Below are 25,071 nucleotides of genomic sequence, written 5' to 3'. Positions count from 1 at the left end.
AGAAAGGGATGCAAATTAGAATGGAGTGATGAATGCGCGGCGCGCCCTGTCCTGACAGGTGGAGAACGCTGCGCCGCGCTCCCCGCTCCTCCATCAGCAACACCGGCCGAATAAATCTTTACATTGCCTCATTTTACTGAGCAAGCAGATTCTGCAGTGTGCAGCGTAATAGGGGATGTCACCGCACGGTGACCCCAGAACGGGCGAGATTAATGGCTTCACCCGGGCACCGTGCCCTCTATCACGGCCGCAGCTTTCAGTTAATATTAAGAGGGGGGAGGGGGGGCACGATAGGATCTCAAGTGTCTGAAGTAAGGAACCAGAAAGAATAAGCGACGTCTTCAACCGTTTTGGTTTTGGATCAATGGTTGTGTTCGGAGCTGTAATCAGAATTCTGCACACTTTCTGTTAATCAACAGCAATAGGATCAGAGGAATTTCCTAAATTTTCGGAAAAATGGACAACCCCTTTAAGCGCCGACTATTAGATTCTCACTGCACATTCATTACTATGGGGTCAGAAGAGAAGAATAAAGAAATGCAGGAATTTCGCTCCCCCCTACAGTGGGGGCAGCGCCACGTGCGACCCGGCCACGGACGCCTCGCGGGTAATTACTGGAAGCTGCACATCACCGGCGGGCACAGAGTGCTGCTCCTGAACATCCTGCCCTGATTAATTCACCCCAGAAATGGACACAGGTCCCCGGAGGAAAGACCCCGCGCGTTCAGGGAAGAGACAGCTCTGCATAATAAGACACGGCGGAGCGACAGCGGAGAATACACCGATATCTGCTCACACAGGTATACGCTGTGTATGGCTAATGCAGGGTCCGGGGCGGCAGTCCCTCCACAGCTGTGTGCGAGCACCCCCCCACCCCCACCCGGCAATGTCACCAAACACCGGGCTATAATTAGGAGATTGATCTTTACACAGTCCTCGATCCCGCAGGGTCACAAGTAAACAGAGCTACCAAAAAATGGCCAACACATGAAGCACCTGGGGCTCAGAAGACCCCCGGAGCGGAAAAAGAGTGAGGAAACAAAGTATCAAGAGTCCACAGTGTGTCACATAGTCATAGAAGAGAGGGAACAAGGAAGAAAGGGGACACTTCCCAGAGAATGACACTCTGGAGGAGCAGAATAGCGAGTGCAGCTCTGGAGTATAACACAGGAGGTAACTCAGGATCAGTAATGTAATGTATGTACACAGTGACTGCACCAGCAGAATACTGAGTGCAGCTCTGGAGTATAATACAGGAGGTAACTCAGGATCAGTAATGTATGTACACAGTGACTGCACCAGCAGAATAGTGAGTGCAGCTCTGGAGTATAATACAGGAGGTAACTCAGGATCAGTAATGTAATGTATGTACACAGTGACTGCACCAGCAGAATAGTGAGTGCAGCTCTGGAGTATAATACAGGAGGTAACTCAGGATCAGTAATGTATGTACACAGTGACTCCACCAGCAGAATAGTGAGTGCAGCTCTGGAGTATAATACAGGAGGTAACTCAGGATCAGTAATGTATGTACACAGTGACTCCACCAGCAGAATAGTGAGTGCAGCTCTGTAGTATAATACAGGAGGTAATTCAGGATCAGTAATGTAATGTATGTACACAGTGACTGCACCAGCAGAATACTGAGTGCAGCTCTGGAGTATAATACAGGAGGTAACTCAGGATCAGTAATGTAATGTATGTACACAGTGACTGCACCAGCAGAATACTGAGTGCAGCTCTGGAGTATAATACAGGAGGTAACTCAGGATCAGTAATGTAATGTATGTACACAGTGACTGCACCAGCAGAATACTGAGTGCAGCTCTGGAGTATAATACAGGAGGTAACTCAGGATCAGTAATGTAAGGTATGTACACAGTGACTGCACCAGCAGAATACTGAGTGCAGCTCTGGAGTATAATACAGGAGGTAACTCAGGATCAGTAATGTAATGTATGTACACAGTGACTGCACCAGCAGAATACTGAGTGCAGCTCTGGAGTATAATACAGGAGGTAACTCAGGATCAGTAATGTAATGTATGTACACAGTGACTGCACCAGCAGAATAGTGAGTGCAGCTCTGGAGTATAATACAGGAGGTAACTCAGGATCAGTAATGTATATACACAGTGACTGCTCCAGCAGAATAGTGAGTGCAGCTCTGGAGTATAATACAGGAGGTAACTCAGGATCAGTAATGTAATGTATGTACACAGTGACTGCACCAGCAGAATAGTGAGTGCAGTTCTGGAGTATAATACAGGAGGTAACTCAGGATTAGTAATGTATGTACACAGTGACTGCACCAGCAGAATAGTGAGTGCAGCTCTGGAGTATAATACAGGAGGTAACTCAGGATCAGTAATGTAATGTATGTTCACAGTGACTGCCCCAGCAGAATAGTGAGTGCAGCTCTGGAGTATAATACAGGAGGTAACTCAGGATCAGTAATGTAATGTATGTACACAGTGACTGCCCCAGCAGAATAGTGAGTGCAGCTCTGGAGTATAATACAGGAGGGAACTCAGGATCAGTAATGTATATACACAGTGACTGCTCCAGCAGAATAGTGAGTGCAGCTCTGGAGTATAATACAGGAGGTAACTCAGGATCAGTAATGTATGTACACAGTGACTGCACCAGCAGAATAGTGAGTGCAGCTCTGGAGTATAATACAGGAGGTAACTCAGGATCAGTAATGTATGTACACAGTGACTGCACCAGCAGAATAGTGAGTGCAGCTCTGGAGTATAATACAGGAGGTAACTCAGGATCAGTATAGGATAAGAAAAGAAATGTCACCTTTCATGAACCTGACGTTTATTTTTCCTAGTTAAATAGTAAAAAATAAACAGCAGCTTTAAATTTGGTGCATATAATTCTCAGATCTGGGACCCTGGTGACCCCCTTAGAGCTGCATTAGAGGCTATTTTGTTAATCATTCCTCTTTCCTAAATTATTACAATACAGGTAAATATCTCCTTAATGATGACCCCGGAGAGAAATCACCGAAAAACTGACATCACAATAACACATGCAACAATGTATCGAGTGCAACATTGACGCGAGTGCAACATTGTAACAAGTTCAACAATTTATCGAGTGCAACATTGTATCGAGTGCAACATTGTATCGAGTGCAACATTGTATCGAGTGCAACATTGTATCGAGTGCAACATTGTATCGACCGCAACATTGTATCGAACGCAACATTGTATCAAACGCAACATTGTATCAAACGCAACATTGTATCGAGTGCAAATTTGTATCGAGCGCAACATTGTATCGAGCACACCATTGTATCGAGCGCACCATTGTATCGAGCGCAACATTGTATCGAGTGCAACAGTGTATCGAGTGCAACATTGTATCGAACGCAACATTGTATCGAGCGTAACATTGTATCGAGCACAACATTGTATCGAGCACAACATTGTATCGAGCGCAACATTGTATCGAGCGCATCATTGTATCGAGCGCATCATTGTATCGAGCGCATCATTGTATCGAGCGCATCATTGTATCGAGCGCATCATTGTATCGAGCGCATCATTGTATCGAGCGCATCATTGTATCGAGTGCAACATTGTATCGAGCGCAACATTGTATCGAGTGCACATTGTATCGCGTGCAACATTGTATCGAGTGCAACATTGTATCGAACGCAACAGTGTATCGAGTGCAACATTGTATCGAGTGCATCATTGTATCGAGTGCATCATTGTATCGAGTGCATCATTGTATCGAGTGCATCATTGTATCGAGTGCAACATTGTATCGAGTGCAACATTGTATCGAGCGCAACATTGTATCGGGTGCAACATTGTAACAAGTTCAACAATTTATCGAGTGCAACATTGTATCACAAGCAATAACCAGGAATTCTCGCACTCACCTGATCGTAAGAACGAGGGCGACAAAGCTCCGGTCCGGTCGAGCAGCTGCGCCATTTTACTCGACTGCATTTGGGACCAACCACAGACGTCTCAACCCAATTTGGTAACAGGTTAGTAGCGGTTAGGGGCAATTACAGTGAAATTAAGGCGTTAGCGGCTGCGTTAGAGGATAAATCCGCAAAATAAGGAGCAGAAGAAGACGACAGAAGGAGAGAGAAAAACAAAAACATCACACTGGTGTTAATGACACGCGGCATACAGAGCACTAAAGACACAAAAACCAGAGACCTTCCCCTGCCCGCCAGGATGCCACAAAGTGAGCGACGCTGCGAGAATATTAGCGGGCTCTGGGATATTCATGACACTATATGGCATCCTAATGAGCGTGGAAAGGTGCCATTATTTCTCTAGGCCGGTGGTCTCCTGTCCGGACCCCAACTACTTCTAAAGATCTTTGTTTTTGCTACCAATGTCACATGATTAGTAGATTAAAGCAGCACTCCGGGGAAATCTGCGCTATTACTGACAAAGGACCCCCTGGGGGCGGAGCATGGTGGATTTCTGTCATGCCCCGCCCCTGAGGATCTGCACTACACAATATATCAGATTTATTCCGGAGTGTTTCCTTAATGTAGAGGTGAGGCATGATTGGTTAATGACCATGTGATCACTGGGAAGTCTGTGGATGGAGGGGGGGGGGGGTGCAGCGGTGCCACGCCAAAACCATCAAATATTAACCCGTGGGTAACGCCAGGTACACACACCCTATAGGAGCACTCCAGCAAAAAATAAGGTCTTAGAGGCGGTGACTTAGGGAAAATCCCCTGTATCGGGGCCTTAAATTGGGCAGAACACATTGTCGGAGGGTCTGCTCCGAGGGGTGCGGCTCGGTCCTAATATATATGCAACTAAGTCCCTATATCTGAGAAATGACTGGACCAAATATTATAAAAAAAAAATCCTCAATGGCGCTGGGTTTTCAGCCTCTGGGTATAAACAGGAATGTTTCCATTCACTGACAGCAAGCAGAAGGCTAAAAACACTGAGGAGCTGGAATACAAGTGTGATGGAAAGTAGCAGGAGGGTTCACTGATGATAAAGGGAAGGATCCTGCTCTAGGACCGAGGTCAGTAAACACCCCCGAATAATGGACCCTTCCCCCGCAGAGGGTCCAGCCTGTGTGTGTACCCTTCCCCCGCAGAGGGTCCAGCCTGTGTGTACCCTTCCCCCGCAGAGGGTCCAGCCTGTGTGTGTGTGTACCCTTCCCCCGCAGAGGGTCCAGCCTGTGTGTGTACCCTTCCCCCGCAGAGGGTCCAGCCTGTGTGTGTATCCTTCCCCCGCAGAGGGTCCAGCCTGTGTGTGTGTGTACCCTTCCCCCGCAGAGGGTCCAGCCTGTGTGTGTGTGTATCCTTCCCCCGCAGAGGGTCCAGCCTGTGTGTGTATCCTTCCCCCGCAGAGGGTCCAGCCTGTGTGTGTGTGTGTATCCTTCCCCCGCAGAGGGTCCAGCCTGTGTGTGTGTGTGTATCCTTCCCCCGCAGAGGGTCCAGCCTGTGTGTGTACCCTTCCCCCGCAGAGGGTCCAGCCTGTGTGTGTACCCTTCCCCCGCAGAGGGTCCAGCCTGTGTGTGTGTGTACCCTTCCCCCGCAGAGGGTCCAGCCTGTGTGTGTGTGTGTACCCTTCCCCCGCAGAGGGTCCAGCCTGTGTGTGTGTGTGTATCCTTCCCCCGCAGAGGGTCCAGCCTGTGTGTGTGTGTGTATCCTTCCCCCGCAGAGGGTCCAGCCTGTGTGTGTACCCTTCCCCCGCAGAGGGTCCAGCCTGTGTGTGTATCCTTCCCCCGCAGAGGGTCCAGCCTGTGTGTGTATCCTTCCCCCGCAGAGGGTCCAGCGTGTGTGTGTATCCTTCCCCCGCAGAGGGTCCAGCCTGTGTGTGTGTGTACCCTTCCCCCGCAGAGGGTCCAGCCTGTGTGTGTATCCTTCCCCCGCAGAGGGTCCAGCCTGTGTGTGTATCCTTCCCCCGCAGAGGGTCCAGCCTGTGTGTGTGTGTGTGTATCCTTCCCCCGCAGAGGGTCCAGCCTGTGTGTGTATCCTTCCCCCGCAGAGGGTCCAGCCTGTGTGTGTGTGTGTATCCTTCCCCCGCAGAGGGTCCAGCCTGTGTGTGTGTACCCTTCCCCCGCAGAGGGTCCAGCCTGTGTGTGTGTGTATCCTTCCCCCGCAGAGGGTCCAGCGTGTGTGTGTGTGTATCCTTCCCCCGCAGAGGGTCCAGCGTGTGTGTGTATCCTTCCCCCGCAGAGGGTCCAGCCTGTGTGTGTATCCTTCCCCCGCAGAGGGTCCAGCCTGTGTGTGTGTGTATCCTTCCCCCGCAGAGGGTCCAGCCTGTGTGTGTGTATCCTTCCCCCGCAGAGGGTCCAGCGTGTGTGTGTATCCTTCCCCCGCAGAGGGTCCAGCCTGTGTGTGTATCCTTCCCCCGCAGAGGGTCCAGCCTGTGTGTGTGTGTATCCTTCCCCCGCAGAGGGTCCAGCCTGTGTGTGTGTATCCTTCCCCTGCAGAGGGTCCAGCCTGTGTGTGTGTGTGTGTGTATCCTTCCCCCGCAGAGGGTCCAGCCTGTGTGTGTGTACCCTTCCCCCGCAGAGGGTCCAGCCTGTGTGTGTATCCTTCCCCCGCAGAGGGTCCAGCCTGTGTGTGTGTACCCTTCCCCCGCAGAGGGTCCAGCCTGTGTGTGTATCCTTCCCCCGCAGAGGGTCCAGCCTGTGTGTGTATCCTTCCCCCGCAGAGGGTCCAGCCTGTGTGTGTGTGTATCCTTCCCCCGCAGAGGGTCCAGCCTGTGTGTGTGTATCCTTCCCCCGCAGAGGGTCCAGCCTGTGTGTGTGTGTGTGTACCCTTCCCCCGCAGAGGGTCCAGCGTGTGTGTGTGTGTGTGCACCCTTCCCCCGCAGAGGGTCCAGCCTGTGTGTGTGTGTGTGTATCCTTCCCCCGCAGAGGGTCCAGCGTGTGTGTGTATCCTTCCCCCGCAGAGGGTCCAGCGTGTGTGTGTATCCTTCCCCCGCAGAGGGTCCAGCCTGTGTGTGTGTGTGTATCCTTCCCCCGCAGAGGGTCCAGCCTGTGTGTGTATCCTTCCCCCGCAGAGGGTCCAGCCTGTGTGTGTGTGTGTGTATCCTTCCCCCGCAGAGGGTCCAGCCTGTGTGTGTGTACCCTTCCCCCGCAGAGGGTCCAGCCTGTGTGTGTATCCTTCCCCCGCAGAGGGTCCAGCCTGTGTGTGTATCCTTCCCCCGCAGAGGGTCCAGCCTGTGTGTGTGTATCCTTCCCCCGCAGAGGGTCCAGCGTGTGTGTGTATCCTTCCCCCGCAGAGGGTCCAGCCTGTGTGTGTGTACCCTTCCCCCGCAGAGGGTCCAGCCTGTGTGTGTATCCTTCCCCCGCAGAGGGTCCAGCGTGTGTGTGTGTGTGTGTGTGTGTGTGTGTGTGTGTGTGTGTGTGTGTGTGTGTGTACCCAGCTTCCCCCGCAGAGTTGTGGAGGTTAAAACAAAGTGGTCACCGCAAACTGTGAGATGACTGATGAGATGACTTCTAGAGTCAAAAAAAAGATGACAACACAAAGAGAAAAAAATCCTAACTTCTCCTGTATAATGTAGCTGAGATTGACAGGTTTTATCAGGGATTTTACATAGGACTGCAAGACAAAAGCAACCGAGCTCTGCTACATCTGCAACGTACAAGGCGTGCTGCCCGACCATGATCCTGACCAATCGGATCAGCAGAGGGTCCCGGAGGCAGGATCCTCACCAATCGGATCAGCAGAGGGTCCCAGAGGCAGGATCCTCACCAATCGGATCAGCAGAGGGTCCCGGAGGCAGGATCCTCACCAATCGGATCAGCAGAGGGTCCCGGAGGCAGGATCCTCACCAATCGGATCAGCAGAGGGTCCCAGAGGCAGGATCCTCACCAATCGGATCAGCAGAGGGTCCCGGAGGCAGGATCCTCACCAATCGGATCAGCAGAGGGTCCCAGAGGCAGGATCCTCACCAATCGGATCAGCAGAGGGTCCCGGAGGCAGGATCCTCACCAATCGGATCAGCAGAGGGTCCCAGAGGCGGGATCCTCACCAATCGGATCAGCACAGGGTCCCAGAGGCGGGATCCTCACCAATCGGATCAGCACAGGGTCCCAGAGGCGGGATCCTCACCAATCGGATCAGCACAGGGTCCCAGAGGCGGGATCCTCACCAATCGGATCAGCACAGGGTCCCAGAGGCGGGATCCTCACCAATCGGATCAGCACAGGGTCCCGGAGGTGGGTTGCTTATCAAATCGGATCAGCACAGGGTCCCACAGGCCCTGATCATATGACCCCCCACATCCTCTCGGTCACTGTACAAGGTGGGATTTACATGGCGGGTCCTTGGTTTATGGACACGATGCTCTGTGCACTGCAGACCAGCGATGCCGGACCTCGCAGACCTCAATAAGCATCCGCTAATACACGACACGTAACCACGAGCAACACGTGCCTCCGTCATGAGGGGGCACAGTCACATACATGTGCGGCCCCCACTGTCCGCTCACACGTCCCCCCGTCATGAGGGGGCACAATCACATACATGTGCGGCCCCCACTGTCCGCTCACACGTCCCCCCGTCATGAGGGGGCACAATCACATACATGTGCGGCCCCCACTGTCCGCTCACACGTCCCCCCGTCATGAGGGCACAGTCACATACATGTGCGGCCCCCACTGTCCGCTCACACGTCCCCCTGCCATCAGGGCACAGTCATATACATGTGCGGCCCCCACTGTCCGCTCACACGTCCCCCTGCCATCAGGGCACAGTCACATACATGTGCGGCCCCCACTGTCCGCTCACACGTCCCCCCGTCATGAGGGGGCACAGTCACATACATGTGCGGCCCCCACTGTCCGCTCACACGTCCCCCCGTCATGAGGGGGCACAGTCACATACATGTGCGGCCCCCACTGTCCGCTCACACGTCCCCTTCGTCACGAGGGGGCGGGTCACATACATGTGCGGCCCCCACTGTCCGCTCACACGTCCCCCCGTCATGAGGGCACAGTCACATACATGTGCGGCCCCCACTGTCCGCTCACACGTCCCCCCGTCATGAGGGCACAGTCACATACATGTGCGGCCCCCACTGTCCGCTCACACGTCCCCCCGTCATGAGGGCACAGTCACATACATGTGCGGCCCCCACTGTCCGCTCACACGTCCCCCCGTCATGAGGGGGCACAGTCACATACATGTGCGGCCCCCACTGTCCGCTCACACGTCCCCCCGTCATGAGGGGGCACAGTCACATACATGTGCGGCCCCCACTGTCCGCTCACACGTCCCCTTCGTCACAAGGGGGCAGGGTCACATACATGTGCGGCCCCCACTGTCCGCTCACACGTCCCCTTCGTCACGAGGGGGCAGGGTCACATACATGTGCGGCCCCCACTGTCCGCTCACACGTCCCCTTCGTCACAAGGGGGCAGGGTCACATACATGTGCGGCCCCCACTGTCCGCTCACACGTCCCCCCGTCATGAGGGCACAGTCACATACATGTGCGGCCCCCACTGTCCGCTCACACGTCCCCCCGTCATGAGGGCACAGTCACATACATGTGCGGCCCCCACTGTCCGCTCACACGTCCCCCCGTCATGAGGGGGCACAGTCACATACATGTGCGGCCCCCACTGTCCGCTCACACGTCCCCTTCGTCACGAGGGGGCAGGGTCACATACATGTGCGGCCCCCACTGTCCGCTCACACGTCCCCTTCGTCACGAGGGGGCAGGGTCACATACATGTGCGGCCCCCACTGTCCGCTCACACGTCCCCTTCGTCACGAGGGGGCAGGGTCACATACATGTGCGGCCCCCACTGTCCGCTCACACGTCCCCTTCGTCACGAGGGGGCAGGGTCACATACATGTGCGGCCCCCACTGTCCGCTCACACGTCCCCTTCGTCACGAGGGGGCAGGGTCACATACATGTGCGGCCCCCACTGTCCGCTCACACGTCCCCTTCGTCACGAGGGGGCAGGGTCACATACATGTGCGGCCCCCACTGTCCGCTCACACGTCCCCCCGTCATGAGGGGGCACAGTCACATACATGTGCGGCCCCCACTGTCCGCTCACACGTCCCCCCCGCCATCAGGGCAGGGTCACATACATGTGCGGCCCCCACTGTCCGCTCACACGTCCCCCCGTCATGAGGGCACAGTCACATACATGTGCGGCCCCCACTGTCCGCTCACACGTCCCCCCGTCATGAGGGGGCACAGTCACATACATGTGCGGCCCCCACTGTCCGCTCACACGTCCCCCCGTCATGAGGGGGCACAGTCACATACATGTGCGGCCCCCACTGTCCGCTCACACGTCCCCCCGTCATGAGGGGGCACAGTCACATACATGTGCGGCCCCCACTGTCCGCTCACACGTCCCCCCGTCATGAGGGGGCACAGTCACATACATGTGCGGCCCCCACTGTCCGCTCACACGTCCCCCCGTCATGAGGGGGCACAGTCACATACATGTGCGGCCCCCACTGTCCGCTCACACGTCCCCTTCGTCACGAGGGGGCAGGGTCACATACATGTGCGGCCCCCACTGTCCGCTCACACGTCCCCTTCGTCACGAGGGGGCAGGGTCACATACATGTGCGGCCCCCACTGTCCGCTCACACGTCCCCTTCGTCACGAGGGGGCAGGGTCACATACATGTGCGGCCCCCACTGTCCGCTCACACGTCCCCTTCGTCACGAGGGGGCAGGGTCACATACATGTGCGGCCCCCACTGTCCGCTCACACGTCCCCTTCGTCACGAGGGGGCAGGGTCACATACATGTGCGGCCCCCACTGTCCGCTCACACGTCCCCCCGTCATGAGGGGGCACAGTCACATACATGTGCGGCCCCCACTGTCCGCTCACACGTCCCCCCCGCCATCAGGGCAGGGTCACATACATGTGCGGCCCCCACTGTCCGCTCACACGTCCCCTTCGTCACGAGGGGGCAGGGTCACATACATGTGCGGCCCCCACTGTCTGCTCACACGTCCCCCCCGCCATCAGGGCAGGGTCACATACATGTGCGGCCCCCACTGTCCGCTCACACGTCCCCCTGCCATCAGGGCACAGTCACATACATGTGCGGCCCCCACTGTCCGCTCACACGTCCCCTTCGTCACGAGGGGGCAGGGTCACATACATGTGCGGCCGCCACTGTCCGCTCACACGTCCCCTTCGTCACGAGGGGGCAGGGTCACATACATGTGCGGCCGCCACTGTCCGCTCACACGTCCCCTTCGTCACGAGGGGGCAGGGTCACATACATGTGCGGCCCCCACTGTCCGCTCACACGTCCCCCCCGCCATCAGGGCAGGGTCACATACATGTGCGGCCCCCACTGTCCGCTCACACGTCCCCCCTGCCTTCAGGGCACACGGGCACATACATGTGCGGCCCCCACTGTCCGCTCACACGTCCCCCCGTCATGAGGGCACAGTCACATACATGTGCGGCCCCCACTGTCCGCTCACACGTCCCCCCGTCATGAGGGGGCACAGTCACATACATGTGCGGCCCCCACTGTCCGCTCACACGTCCCCCCGTCATGAGGGGGCACAGTCACATACATGTGCGGCCCCCACTGTCCGCTCACACGTCCCCCCGTCATGAGGGGGCACAGTCACATACATGTGCGGCCCCCACTGTCCGCTCACACGTCCCCCCGTCATGAGGGGGCACAGTCACATACATGTGCGGCCCCCACTGTCCGCTCACACGTCCCCCCGTCATGAGGGGGCACAGTCACATACATGTGCGGCCCCCACTGTCCGCTCACACGTCCCCTTCGTCACGAGGGGGCAGGGTCACATACATGTGCGGCCCCCACTGTCCGCTCACACGTCCCCTTCGTCACGAGGGGGCAGGGTCACATACATGTGCGGCCCCCACTGTCCGCTCACACGTCCCCCCTGCCTTCAGGGCACAGTCACATACATGTGCGGCCCCCACTGTCCGCTCACACGTCCCCCCGTCATGAGGGGGCACAGTCACACATGTGCGGCCCCCACTGTCCGCTCACACGTCCCCCCGCCATCAGGGCAGGGTCACATACATGTGCGGCCCCCACTGTCCGCTCACACGTCCCCCCGCCATCAGGGCAGGGTCACATACATGTGCGGCCCCCACTGTCCGCTCACACGTCCCCCCCGCCTTCAGGGCACACGGGCACATGCATGTGCGGCCCCCCACTGTCCGCTCACACGTCCCCCCCGCCTTCAGGGCACACGGGCACATGCATGTGCGGCCCCCCACTGTCCGCTCACACGTCCCCCCCGCCTTCAGGGCACACGGGCACATACATGTGCGGCCCCCACTGTCCGCTCACACGTCCCCCCTGCCATCAGGGCACACGGGCACATACATGTGCGCCCCCCACTGTCCGCTCACACGTCCCCCCTGCCTTCAGGGCACACGGGCACATACATGTGCGGCCCCCACTGTCCGCTCACACGTCCCCCCGTCATGAGGGGGCACAATCACATACATGTGCGGCCCCCACTGTCCGCTCACACGTCCCCCCTGCCTTCAGGGCACATACATGTGCGGCCCCCATGGCATCCAGACAATGTATTGTGACCACTAAATTGAGTATTTGGCTAATAACAGGCGCTCTGGAAAGGTAAACAGGCAAATTCACGTGTTACCATGGCGATTGTTGCTATGTGGGTGCCCTATAAAATAATGCAAGATATGTAAAATGTACGTGGCCAAGGCCGGAAACCAGCGGCCACAGAGGACGCCACTGCTGAGGGGGCGATATACAGGCAGCATGGCCGGACAGTGGGGTCTGTACACAGCACACTCCCGGGTGCACGGGGGACACACGCACACAGCACCGCCTCATGCCCGCACCTGAGCGCCTGGACCGGGCCCGCAGCTCCAGCACCTTCCAGCTCACGTCCGCCAGCACCTGGGCCATGACCGCACTCTGCACAATTCTGCTGCGTCCCGGCTTCCGTACCCGGCGCGTACTGACGTCATCACCCGGAAGTGCTCTGCAGACTGACGGCGCCGCCGCTGACTGACAGCCGCTATGGAGCCTCCGCGACTACCGCTGCTCCTGCTCCTCCTCACCGCCGCCGTGTGCCCGCTGCGGGCCTCCCTGAGGAACGTCACCGGGGACGTGCTGGGCGCAGACTCCCGGGGCTGGCTGGCGGCATTCGGGGACTTCAACGCGGACAAACAGACGGATCTGTTCATTGTCAGAGGAGGTGAGAGGAGGAGAGTGTCAGCTCCTGGGGGGAGGGTGTCCCCCTCTCCACGAGGGGGAAGGGACGGAGAGTAGGAGACAGCTCCTCGGGGGAGGAGACTGAGGAGGTGAGAGGAGAAGAGTGTCATCTCCTGGGGGGAGTGTGTCCCCCTCTCCACGAGGGGGAAGGGACGGAGAGGAGGAGACAGCTCCTCGGGGGAGGAGACTGAGGAGGTGAGAGGAGAAGAGTGTCAGCTCCTGGGGGGAGTGTGTCCCCCTCTCCACGAGGGGGAAGGGACGGAGAGGAGGAGACAGCTCCTCGGGGGAGGAGACTGAGGAGGTGAGAGGAGAAGAGTGTCAGCTCCTGGGGGGAGTGTGTCCCCCTCTCCACGAGGGGGAAGGGACGGAGAGTAGGAGACAGCTCCTCGGGGGAGGAGACTGAGGAGGTGAGAGGAGAAGAGTGTCAGCTCCTGGGGGGAGTGTGTCCCCCTCTCCACGAGGGGGAAGGGACGGAGAGTAGGAGACAGCTCCTCGGGGGAGGAGACTGAGGAGGTGAGAGGAGAAGAGTGTCAGCTCCTGGGGGGAGTGTGTCCCCCTCTCCACGAGGGGGAAGGGACGGAGAGTAGGAGACAGCTCCTCGGGGGGAGGAGACTGAGGAGGTGAGAGGAGGAGAGTGTCAGCTCCTGGGGGGAGTGTGTCCCCCTCTCCACGAGGGGGAAGGGACGGAGAGGAGGAGACAGCTCCTCGGGGGAGGAGACTGAGGAGGTGAGAGGAGGAGAGTGTCAGCTCCTGGGGGGAGTGTGTCCCCCTCTCCACGAGGGGGAAGGGACGGAGAGGAGGAGACAGCTCCTCGGGGGAGGAGACTGAGGAGGTGAGAGGAGAAGAGTGTCAGCTCCTGGGGGGAGTGTGTCCCCCTCTCCACGAGGGGGAAGGGACGGAGAGTAGGAGACAGCTCCTCGGGGGAGGAGACTGAGGAGGTGAGAGGAGAAGAGTGTCAGCTCCTGGGGGGAGTGTGTCCCCCTCTCCACGAGGGGGAAGGGACGGAGAGTAGGAGACAGCTCCTCGGGGGAGGAGACTGAGGAGGTGAGAGAAGAGTGTCATCTCCTGGGGGGAGGGTGTCCCCCTCTCCACGAGGGGGAAGGGACGGAGAGTAGGAGACAGCTCCTCGGGGGAGGTGACAGAGGAGATGGGGGGGGGCCCACTGCAGGGATAGGTGACGGAGGAGGAAGGGGCTGCCCCGCAGGGGAGGTGATGGATAAAGAGGGGGCCGCTCTGCGGGGGAGGTGACGGAGGAGGAGGCAGGTGCTGTCCCTGTGGGGGAGGTGACAGAGAAAGAAGGGGATGGTGTGAGGGGGAGGTGACAGGAGGAGGCTGCTCTGCAGGGTGGTGACGGAGGGGGCTCCTCTGCAGGGGGGGTGATGGAGGAGGGAGCTGCCCCATGGTGGAGGGGGAGGCGGCCTGCTGGGGGTGACACTAGAGGGTCCATCTCCACCACAAGCAGCGGGATCGGTGCAGAGACTTTAATGGTCTGTGGTGCTGATGTCACATCGACATCCAATCAGTGAGCTCCGCTGCTCTGTACACAGAACACCCCTTTAAGAGCTGTTGAGTTCGGTGACGTCAGTGCCAGGAATAATGGCCTCCGGAGCAGCGCTCACACTTCTAAATGTTTGTTCTCGCCTTGTTTAAATTTTGGCTACATAATAAAGATTTATATTGTTGAATATTTGGAAGTGTAAGCGATGTTCTGTACGTCTGCTGCCTGCTTTGAATGGAACTATAACTCCCAGTGTGATGGCTGCCAGTGAATGCTGTGAGTTGTAGTCCCTTCGTAATTGCATACACTGTTATCCACTGCAGGACTGGGCCTGATGGTGCTGTGTGCCTGCCTTGTGGACATGATGGATGGCGGGATTTTAAGTCCTGCTCCTGGGTTGTTCTATGAGACTGACACGTTGTGTTTTGGGGCCCGTGTCTCCTTTGTCAGGTCTGTTCGCCCTCCGCACCCTGCAGTGCCCGTGTCTCCTTTGTCAGGTCTGTTCGCCCTCCGCACCCTGCAGTGCCCGTGTCTCCTTTGTCAGGTCTGTTCGCTCTCCGCACCCTGCAGTGCCCGTGTCTCCTTTGTCAGGTCTGTTCGCTCTCCGCACCCTGCAGTGCCCGTGTCTCCTTTGTCAGGTCTCTTCGCCCTCCGCACCGTGCAGTGCCCGGTGTGAGGTGGAGTGTTTGCTTTTGGGGAGGTGAAAAGCCGTCAGCTCTGGGCAAACAATCTGCATTTTCCACATCTGCGACACCGTCACACCCAGCACAGGCTACCAGTGCAGAGACCATACCAGAAACGTAACAGCTGCTACCGTACTACAACTCCCAGCATGCTCGGACAACTGCACATACTATAGTGTAGCATATGGATGCCAAATGTTTGGCTGGCAGTGACGTACCCTCACCGTGTACAGAAGTGGGTGCAGGGAGTGTCCCCCAGGGGCAGTCAGATAATCACCCCCCAGCGGTAGAATTAGTTGGTGTGACCTCCCCTCGTCGGGGGGCGCAGTGACCCTCCAGCCCCTGTAATTTCAGTTGTCCGCTGTTCTTAAGCAACAATTGGGAAATCCCAAAGGTTCTGCCGTCCGTCCTCTTATCCTCTGTTCCTCTCATCCTCTCCTCCTCTAACCTGTCTTTTTGCAGCAGATTTATTTATAATAAACCACTGAATTGTCTAAATGTCTCGTGAAGTTGCTTCACACTGCAGCTCCTCTCCCTTTGTCATTTCAGGTAATGAGTTAAGAATCTTCCTGGCAGATCTGAAGTCCACGCCGTATTTCAGCCCCAAAGTCAAACTCTCATTAGAGTAAGTACAAGGGTGAGCATCCGCTCCGGGCGTCCGGGGAGGACCAATCCACCGTGGTTCATATAATGTACACATATAGATATTGTGCTGCTGCGGGCGTCCGGGGGGGATCAATCCACCGTGGTTCATATAATGTACACATATAGATATTGTGCTGCTGCGGGCGTCCGGGGGGGGACCAATCCACTGTGGTTCATATAATGTACACATATAGATATTGTGCTGCTGCGGGCGTCCGGGGGGGACCAATCCATCGTGGTTCATATAATGTACACGTATAGATATTGTGCTGCCGTGAGCATCCGGGGAGGACAGATCCACCACCACTGGGATATAGATAATGTGCCGCCGCGGGCGTCCGGGGAGGACAGATCCACCACTGTGATATAGATAATGTGCCCGCTGCGGGGGTCCGGGGAGGACAGATCCACCACCACTGTGATATAGATAATGTGCCCGCCGCAGGCGTCCGGGGAGGACAGATCCACCACCACCGTGATATAGACAATGTGCCGCCGCGGGCGTCCGGGGAGGACAGATCCACCACCGTGATATAGATAATGTGCCGCCGCGGGCGTCCGGAGAGGACAGATCCACCACCACCACCGTGATATAGATAATGTGCCCGCTGCGGGCGTCCGGAGAGGACAGATCCACCACTGTGATATAGATAATGTGCCCGCCGCGGGCGTCCGGGGAGGACAGATCCACCACCACCGTGATATAGATAATGTGCCCCCACCCAGACCTGATGTGTACGGAGCAGGGGTGCACAAACTTTTCTGGTCCAAAAGCTGTACTGCCCATAAGTAGCGGGGGTTCTCCGGCACCTCCTCCCCCGGCTATTCTCAGCTTGTACATAGCCGTGGAGCCCTGATACAGAGGCCGGTGGGGGCAGTCAGTGAGCGGCCGGCAGAAGAGGCGGTGGTGGATGGGGGGTGCGGATCCGGGGTGATGTTGGTTCTCTTATGTCTCTGGTTTCGCTGATCTTCTCCTCTCCCCCCAGGGCTGAGGGCGCGGTGATAACCAGCGTGGTTCCCGGTGATTACAATGGAGATTCCCAGATGGACGTGCTACTGACCACTGTGCCCAGTGCCAAGGCCGGGAGCGACCACCCTCTGTCCGTGGTCGTCTACTGGGGACAGAACCAAACCCTTAGTAAGTGCCACGTCATCCGATGTAGCCGAGCGTTCCCCGTCATTACACCTCCTGCCATGACCGTCCTGGATCTGCGCCCCACCCTGATGCTGCCCCCGATCTGCAGCCTCTGTGCGATTACACCCTGCCCCCGGGAAACGCCGCGGATCACCAATATTCCTTGTGTCATTCCGCCTCATTTCCACCATCTCTGCGGGAGTCAAGAAAGGAATTGTTTTGTGTCAGTGCAAAGAGAATCCGAAAATATCACAGGACTCCAAGCAGGATCTATTCTAAATGTATCACAATAGAAGGGTTACAAGACTGACCGGAAATGCACACGAATATTAACCACAACAAACACTGACCCTATATTTTATATTGAAGCATCTAATGAGCGTGTGCAAAGTTCATTGTACAGGAGGGGAAGGAGGTGTGACATCACCGATTGGGAATGGTGGATCCTGGGTTATCTTGTATATGTAGAGGTGCTATCAGTCATTGTACAGGAGAAGGAGGTGAGCTGTGACATCACCTATTGGGAATCCTGTGTTATCAGTCATTGTACAGGAGGGTGAGGAGGTGAGCTTTGACATATATTGTGAATGCTGGATCATGTTATCTATTGTATATAGAGGTATTATCAGTCATTGATCAGAAGGAGGTGAGCTGTGACATCACCTATTGTGAATCCTGTGTTATCAGTCATTGTGCAGGAGGAGGGGGTGAGCTGTGACATATATTGTGAATGCTGGATCCTGTGTTATCTACTGTATATAGAGGTGTTATCTGTCATTGTACATGAGAAGAAGGTGAGCTGTGATATCACCTATTGTGAATGGTGGGTACTCTATCAAACTGTATATACAGGTGTTATCTGTCATTGTACAGGAGGAGGTGAGTTGTGACATCTGCTATTGTGCATGGTGGATCCCGTGGCATCTACTGTATATACAGGTGTGATCAGTCACTGTACAGTAGGGGGAAGAGGTGAGCTATGACATGACCTATTGCACCTATTGTGAATGGTGGATCCTGTGTAACCAGTCATTGTACAGGAGTAGGAGGTGAGCTGTGACATCACCTATTGTGAATGCTGTGTTATCAGTCATTGTACAGGAGGAGGGGGTGAGCTGTGACATATATTGTGAATGCTGGATCCTGTTATCTACTGTATATAGAGGTGTTATAAAGTCATTGTACATGAGGAAAAGGTGAGCTGTGATATTACCTATTGTGATTGGTTACTGTAAATCTACTGTATATAGAGGTGTTACCAATTATTGTACTGGAGAAGGAAGAGGTGAGCTGTGACATCACCTATTGTGAATGATGGGTACTCTGTTATCTACTGTATATACAGGTGATATCAGTCATTGTACAGAAAGAGGAGGTGAGCTGTGACATCTTCTATTGTGAATGGTGGATCCCATGTCATCGAAAGTATATACAGGTGTGATCAGTCACTGTACAGTAGGGGGAAGAGGTGAGCTATGACATCACCTATTGTGAATGGTGGATCCTGTGTAACCAGTCCTTGTACAGGAGGAGGAGGTGAGCTGTGACATCACCTATTGTGAAGGGTGTATCCTAGGTTATCTACTGTATATAGGAGTTGTCAGTCATTGTGCAGAAGGATGTGAGCTGTGATATCACCTATTATGAATGATGGATCCTGTGTTATCTGCTGTATATAGAGCAGTTATCAGTCATTGTACAGGAGGAGGAGGCGGGCTGTAACATCATCTATTATGAATGGTGGATCCTGTAATATATCCTATATATAGAGGTGTTTTCAATCATTGTACAGGAGGAGGAGGTGAGCTGTGACATCTATTGTGAATGGTGGATTCTGTGTTATCAGTTAGCTCCGCTTGCTGTCAGTGAATAGAAACATCTGACATGTTGAGTGATGGCCACGTAGACTTTATCCGTTTTCTGTTTCAGGTCTCGATCGCAGGTCACAGCTTAACAACACGTACACGGACGAGCCGCACATCATGGAGTAAGTGTTTCGCCATTTACCCCCCCCATTCTGTGATAAGTATGGTTGACATTGCAGATAGAAAGTTACAGCATCTTATCTAATATTGCACAGAATGCCTTTAATCCGGCGTCTGATAATCCAGTGAATATCACAGGATCAGAGAGGATCCGGGATCAGAGATCACGCTGATCCTGGCTGTTTAACTGTTTAAATGCCTCAGTTGATAGAGGTTAGATAGAGGGGCCACGCCGCTCTCTTTTATCTGATGTGTGGGGCTTTGGGTGATATAAAAAGGAAAAATGTGTTCTGGTCCTGAAGGGGCCGTTATTGCTCTCTGTTATCCAGGATCGCTGTCATTTCAGTCCGGATTTGTCTGATGGGATGTTTTTTTCTCTTCCTCGTGCAGTTTTAATGGAGATATGATTCCTGACGTCTTCGGTGTCCCCTCTGGAAGCCAAACGCCTCTAATCACATTTGGCGGGTAAGAGCGGGCGATGGGTTAATGTGCCGGGGGCTGGAAACGTACAATCACTGCCATTAGCTAATGGGATTATATACACGGCCCTATACATTGTACATATAATCACCGCGAGGATGTGGGGCCGAGCGGAGACAGACGCTGATGTAACAGCACATGATAAAGATAGATTGGACCGGTGGCCACAGCTTCGTGATTTCAGCTCTGCAGGCCGCTATTATTGATTAAACACAAAACAACTGAGATGCAATGGAAGTGGAGACTTTCAGGTATAATTCAAGGACTTGCAGCCATTTTTCTACAAAGTCTCCTCATGTCATGGGCTCAAAAGTGATGGGATAAAGGAATTTTACTATAAATGTCCATTTTTTTTTTTTTAACCCTTTGTGCAGAATGCTTTGAAGTGATGATTGAAGTGTTTTGCCCATGGTCGTCTCCATCGCTGGTCTCCTCCGGTGTGAGGCTTTTGGCTATGGTCATCTCCATCGCTGGTCTCCTCCGGTGTGAGGCTTCTGGCTGTGGTCGTCTCCATCGCTGGTCTCCTCTGGTGTGAGGCTTCTGGCTTTGGACATATCCATCACTGGTCCCCTTCAATGTGAGACTTTCAGCCATAGATGTCTCCATCGTTAGTCTCCTCGGGTGTGAGACTTTTGGCTGTGGTCGTCTCCATCGCTGGTCTCCTCCGATGTGAGGCTTTTGGCTGTGGTCGTTTCCATCGCTGGTCTCCTCCGGTATGAGGCTTTTGGCTGTGGTCGTCTCCATCGCTGGTCTCCTCCGGTGTGAGGCTTTTGGCTGTGGTCGTCTCCATCGCTGGTCTCCTCCGGTGTGAGGCTTCTGGCTGTGGTCGTCTCCATCGCTGGTCTCCTCTGGTGTGAGGCTTCTGGCTTTGGACATATCCATCACTGGTCCCCTTCAATGTGAGACTTTCAGCCATAGATGTCTCCATCGTTAGTCTCCTCGGGTGTGAGACTTTTGGCTGTGGTCGTCTCCATCGCTGGTCTCCTCCGATGTGAGGCTTTTGGCTGTGGTCGTCTCCATCGCTGGTCTCCTCCGATGTGAGGCTTTTGGCTGTGGTCGTCTCCATCGCTGGTCTCCTCCGATGTGAGGCTTTTGGCTGTGGTCGTCTCCATCGCTGGTCTCCTCCGGTGTGAGGCTTCTGGCTGTGGTCGTCTCCATCGCTGGTCTCCTCCCGGTGTGAGGCTTTTGGCCGTGGTTGTCTCCATTGCTGGTCTCCTCCCGGTGTGAGGCTTCTGGCTGTGGTCGTCTCCATCGCTGGTCTCCTCTGGTGTGAGGCTTCTGGCTTTGGACATATCCATCACTGGTCCCCTTCAATATGAGACTTTCAGCCATAGATGTCTCCATCGTTAGTCTCCTCGGGTGTGAGACTTTTGGCTGTGGTCGTCTCCATCGCTGGTCTCCTCCGATGTGAGGCTTTTGGCTGTGGTCGTCTCCATCTCTGGTCTCCTCCGGTGTGAGGCTTTTGGCTGTGGACGTCTCCATCGCTGGTCTCTTCCGGTGTGAGGCTTTTGGCTGTGGACGTCTCCATCGCTGGTCTCTTCCGGTGTGAGGCTTTTGACTGTGGACGTCTCCATCGCTGGTCTCCTCCGGTGTGAGGCTTTTGGCTGTGGTCGTCTCCATCGCTGGTCTCCTCCGATGTGAGGCTTTTGGCTGTGGTCGTCTCCATCGCTGGTCTCCTCCGATGTGAGGCTTTTGGCTGTGGTCGTCTCCATCGCTGGTCTCCTCCGATGTGAGGCTTTTGGCTGTGGTCGTCTCCATCGCTGGTCTCCTTCGGTGTGAGGCTTTTGGCTGTGGTCGTCTCCATCGCTGGTCTCCTCCGGTGTGAGGCTTTTGGCTGTGGTCGTCTCCATCGCTGGTCTCCTCCGGTGTGAGGCTTCTGGCTGTGGTCGTCTCCATCGCTGGTCTCCTCTGGTGTGAGGCTTCTGGCTTTGGACATATCCATCACTGGTCCCCTTCAATGTGAGACTTTCAGCCATAGATGTCTCCATCGCTGGTCTCCTCCGGTGGGGGGCTTTTGGCTGTGGATGTCTCCATCGCTGGTCTCCTCCGGTGGGGGGATTTTGGCTGTGGACGTCTCCAACGCTGGTCTCCTCCGGTGTGAGGCTTCTGGCTGTGGTCGTCTCCATCGCTGGTCTCCTCCGGTGTGAGGCTTCTGGCTGTGGTCGTCTCCATCGCTGGTCTCCTCCGGTGTGAGGCTTTTGGCTGTGGTCGTCTCCATCGCTGGTCTCCTCCCGGTGTGAGGCTTTTGGCTGTGGTCGTCTCCATCGCTGGTCTCCTCCGGTGTGAGGCTTCTGGCTGTGGTCGTCTCCATCGCTGGTCTCCTCCGGTGTGAGGCTTTTGGCTGTGGTCGTCTCCATCGCTGGTCTCCTCCCGGTGTGAGGCTTTTGGCTGTGGTCGTCTCCATCGCTGGTCTCCTCTGGTGGGAGGTTTTGCCGCCTTTACTGCGGTGACTTCAGTTGTTTCTTGTTTGTGTCTTTCTCCTCACTTTTCGTCTTCTTCTTGTGAAATGCATCTTTATGGGGCTGAGATCTGGTGAGGACTCGGCCATTGCAGAATATTCACCTTCTTCGCTTTTGCAGGATATTTTGGGTCATTGTCCTTCTCCAGACTTTATTCTCCCATCATTCTGGTCCAGGTTGACCTTAGTCTCATCCGTTCTCTGCTTCTTTTCCAGACCTGGGCGGGTTCTTTATATTTTTTTTTGTCAAAGTCTAATCCAGCCTTTTTATTTTTGGGCTCTTGAATAGTTTACACCATATGGTGACCCCTCTGTATTTGCCCCTTGTGGTGACTCCTCTGTATTTGCTCCTTGTGTTGACCCCTCTGTATTTGCTCCTTGTGGTGACCCCTCTGTATTTGCTCCTTGTGGTGACCCCTCTGTATTTGCTCCTTGTGGTGACCCCTCTGTATTTGCTCCTTGTGGTGACTCCTCTGTATTTGCTCCTTGTGGTGACCCCTCTGTATTTGCTCCTTGTGGTGACTCCTCTGTATTTGCTCCTTGTGGTGACCCCTCTGTATTTGCCCCTTGTGGTGATTCCTCTGTATTTGCCTCTTGTGGTGACCCCTCTGTATTTGCTCCTTGTGGTGACCCCTCTGTATTTGCCCCTTGTGGTGACCCCTCTGTATTTGCTCCTTGTGGTGACCCCTCTGTATTTGCTCCTTGTGGTGACCCCTCTGTATTTGCTCCTTGTGGTGACCCCTCTGTATTTGCTCCTTGTGGTGACCCCTCTGTATTTGCTCCTTGTGGTGACCCCTCTGTATTTGCTCCTTGTGGTGACTCCTCTGTATTTGCTCCTTGTGGTGACCCCTCTGTATTTGCTCCTTGTGGTGACTCCTCTGTATTTGCTCCTTGTGGTGACTCCTCTGTATTTGCTCCTTGTGGTGACCCCTCTGTATTTGCTCCTTGTGGTGACCCCTCTGTATTTGCTCCTTGTGGTGACCCCTCTGTATTTGCTCCTTGTGGTGACTCCTCTGTATTTGCTCCTTGTGGTGACCCCTCTGTATTTGCTCCTTGTGGTGACTCCTCTGTATTTGCTCCTTGTGGTGACTCCTCTGTATTTCCTCCTTGTGGTGATTCCTCTGTATTTGCTCCTTGGGGTGACTCCTCTGTATTTGCTCCTTGGGGTGACTCCTCTGTATTTGCTCCTTGGGGTGACTCCTCTGTATTTGCTCCTTGGGGTGACCCCTCTGTATGTGCTCCTTGTGGTGACTCCTCTGTATTTGCACCTTGTGGTGACTCCTCTGTATTTGCACCTTGTGGTGACCCCTCTGTATTTGCACCTTGTGGTGACTCCTCTGTATTTGCTCCTTGTGGTGACTCCTCTGTATTTGCTCCTTGTGGTGACCCCTCTGTATTTGCTCCTTGTGGTGACTCCTCTGTATTTTCTCCTTGTGGTGACTCCTCTGTATTTGCTCCTTGTGGTGACTCCTCTGTATTTGCTCCTTGGGGTGACCCCTCTGTATTTGCTCCTTGGGGTGACCCCTCTGTATTTGCACCTTGTGGTGACTCCTCTGTATTTGCTCCTTGTGGTGACTCCTCTGTATTTGCTCCTTGTGGTGACTCCTCTGTATTTGCTCCTTGTGGTGACCCCTCTGTATGTGCTCCTTGTGGTGACTCCTCTGTATGTGCTCCTTGTGGTGACCCCTCTGTATTTGCTCCTTGGGGTGACCCCTCTGTATTTGCTCCTTGGGGTGACCCCTCTGTATTTGCTCCTTGGGGTGACCCCTCTGTATTTGCTCCTTGGGGTGACCCCTCTGTATTTGCTCCTTGGGGTGACCCCTCTGTATTTGCTCCTTGGGGTGACCCCTCTGTATTTGCTCCTTGGGGTGACTCCTCTGTATTTGCTCCTTGGGGTGACTCCTCTGTATTTGCTCCTTGGGGTGACTCCTCTGTATTTGCTCCTTGGGGTGACTCCTCTGTATTTGCTCCTTGGGGTGACTCCTCTGTATTTGCTCCTTGGGGTGACCCCTCTGTATGTGCTCCTTGGGGTGACTCCTCTGTATGTGCTCCTTGGGGTGACTCCTCTGTATTTGCTCCTTGGGGTGACTCCTCTGTATTTGCTCCTTGGGGTGACTCCTCTGTATTTGCTCCTTGGGGTGACTCCTCTGTATTTGCACCTTGTGGTGACTCCTCTGTATTTGCACCTTGTGGTGACCCCTCTGTATTTGCACCTTGTGGTGACTCCTCTGTATTTGCTCCTTGGGGTGACCCCTCTGTATTTGCTCCTTGGGGTGACCCCTCTGTATTTGCTCCTTGGGGTGACCCCTCTGTATTTGCTCCTTGGGGTGACCCCTCTGTATTTGCTCCTTGGGGTGACCCCTCTGTATTTGCACCTTGGGGTGACTCCTCTGTATTTGCTCCTTGGGGTGACCCCTCTCTATGTGCTCCTTGTGGTGACCCCTCTGTATTTGCTCCTTGTGGTGACTCCTCTGTATTTGCTCCTTGGGGTGACCCCTCTGTATTTGCTCCTTGGGGTGACCCCTCTGTATTTGCTCCTTGGGGTGACCCCTCTGTATTTGCTCCTTGTGGTGACTCCTCTGTATTTGCTCCTTGGGGTGACCCCTCTGTATTTGCTCCTTGGGGTGACCCCTCTGTATTTGCTCCTTGGGGTGACACCTCTGTATTTGCTCCTTGGGGTGACACCTCTGTATTTGCACCTTGTGGTGACACCTCTGTATTTGCTCCTTGTGGTGACTCCTCTGTATTTGCTCCTTGTGGTGACTCCTCTGTATTTGCTCCTTGTGGTGACCCCTCTGTATTTGCCCCTTGGGGTGACTCCTCTGTATTTGCCCCTTGGGGTGACTCCTCTGTATTTGCCCCTTGGGGTGACTCCTCTGTATTTGCCCCTTGGGGTGACTCCTCTGTATTTGCCCCTTGGGGTGACTCCTCTGTATTTGCCCCTTGGGGTGACTCCTCTGTATTTGCTCCTTGGGGTGACCCCTCTGTATTTG

At 55.0% G+C, this 25,071-nt stretch overlaps 2 protein-coding genes across 2 annotated transcripts in view; one reads left to right on the top strand and one right to left on the bottom strand.

Annotated features, from left to right (window-relative positions):
* The window catches only part of PHKB (phosphorylase kinase regulatory subunit beta), a 117,667-nt gene extending 104,730 nt beyond the window's left edge, over positions 1–12,937 (bottom strand). Inside the window, exon 1 of the mRNA XM_075325442.1 lies at positions 12,819–12,937. Coding sequence (XP_075181557.1) covers positions 12,819–12,885 — 67 coding nt within the window. The 5' untranslated portion in view covers positions 12,886–12,937. The remainder of the gene's footprint in view (positions 1–12,818) is intronic.
* A 4-nt stretch (positions 12,938–12,941) lies between these two features.
* Positions 12,942–25,071, top strand: part of ITFG1 (integrin alpha FG-GAP repeat containing 1) — a 154,821-nt gene continuing 142,691 nt past the window's right edge. Inside the window, exons 1-5 of the mRNA XM_075326183.1 lie at positions 12,942–13,177; positions 15,925–16,000; positions 17,007–17,158; positions 19,085–19,142; positions 19,531–19,605. Of these exons, the coding sequence (XP_075182298.1) occupies positions 13,000–13,177; positions 15,925–16,000; positions 17,007–17,158; positions 19,085–19,142; positions 19,531–19,605 (539 nt within the window). The 5' untranslated portion in view covers positions 12,942–12,999. The remainder of the gene's footprint in view (positions 13,178–15,924; positions 16,001–17,006; positions 17,159–19,084; positions 19,143–19,530; positions 19,606–25,071) is intronic.

The sequence above is a fragment of the Anomaloglossus baeobatrachus genome, chromosome 10 (genome assembly GCF_048569485.1).
Source record: "Anomaloglossus baeobatrachus isolate aAnoBae1 chromosome 10, aAnoBae1.hap1, whole genome shotgun sequence".
Classification (NCBI taxonomy): Eukaryota; Metazoa; Chordata; class Amphibia; order Anura; family Aromobatidae; genus Anomaloglossus; species Anomaloglossus baeobatrachus.
Note: the sequence above shows the minus strand (reverse complement) of the source record. Positions and strands in the feature narration are given on the sequence as shown.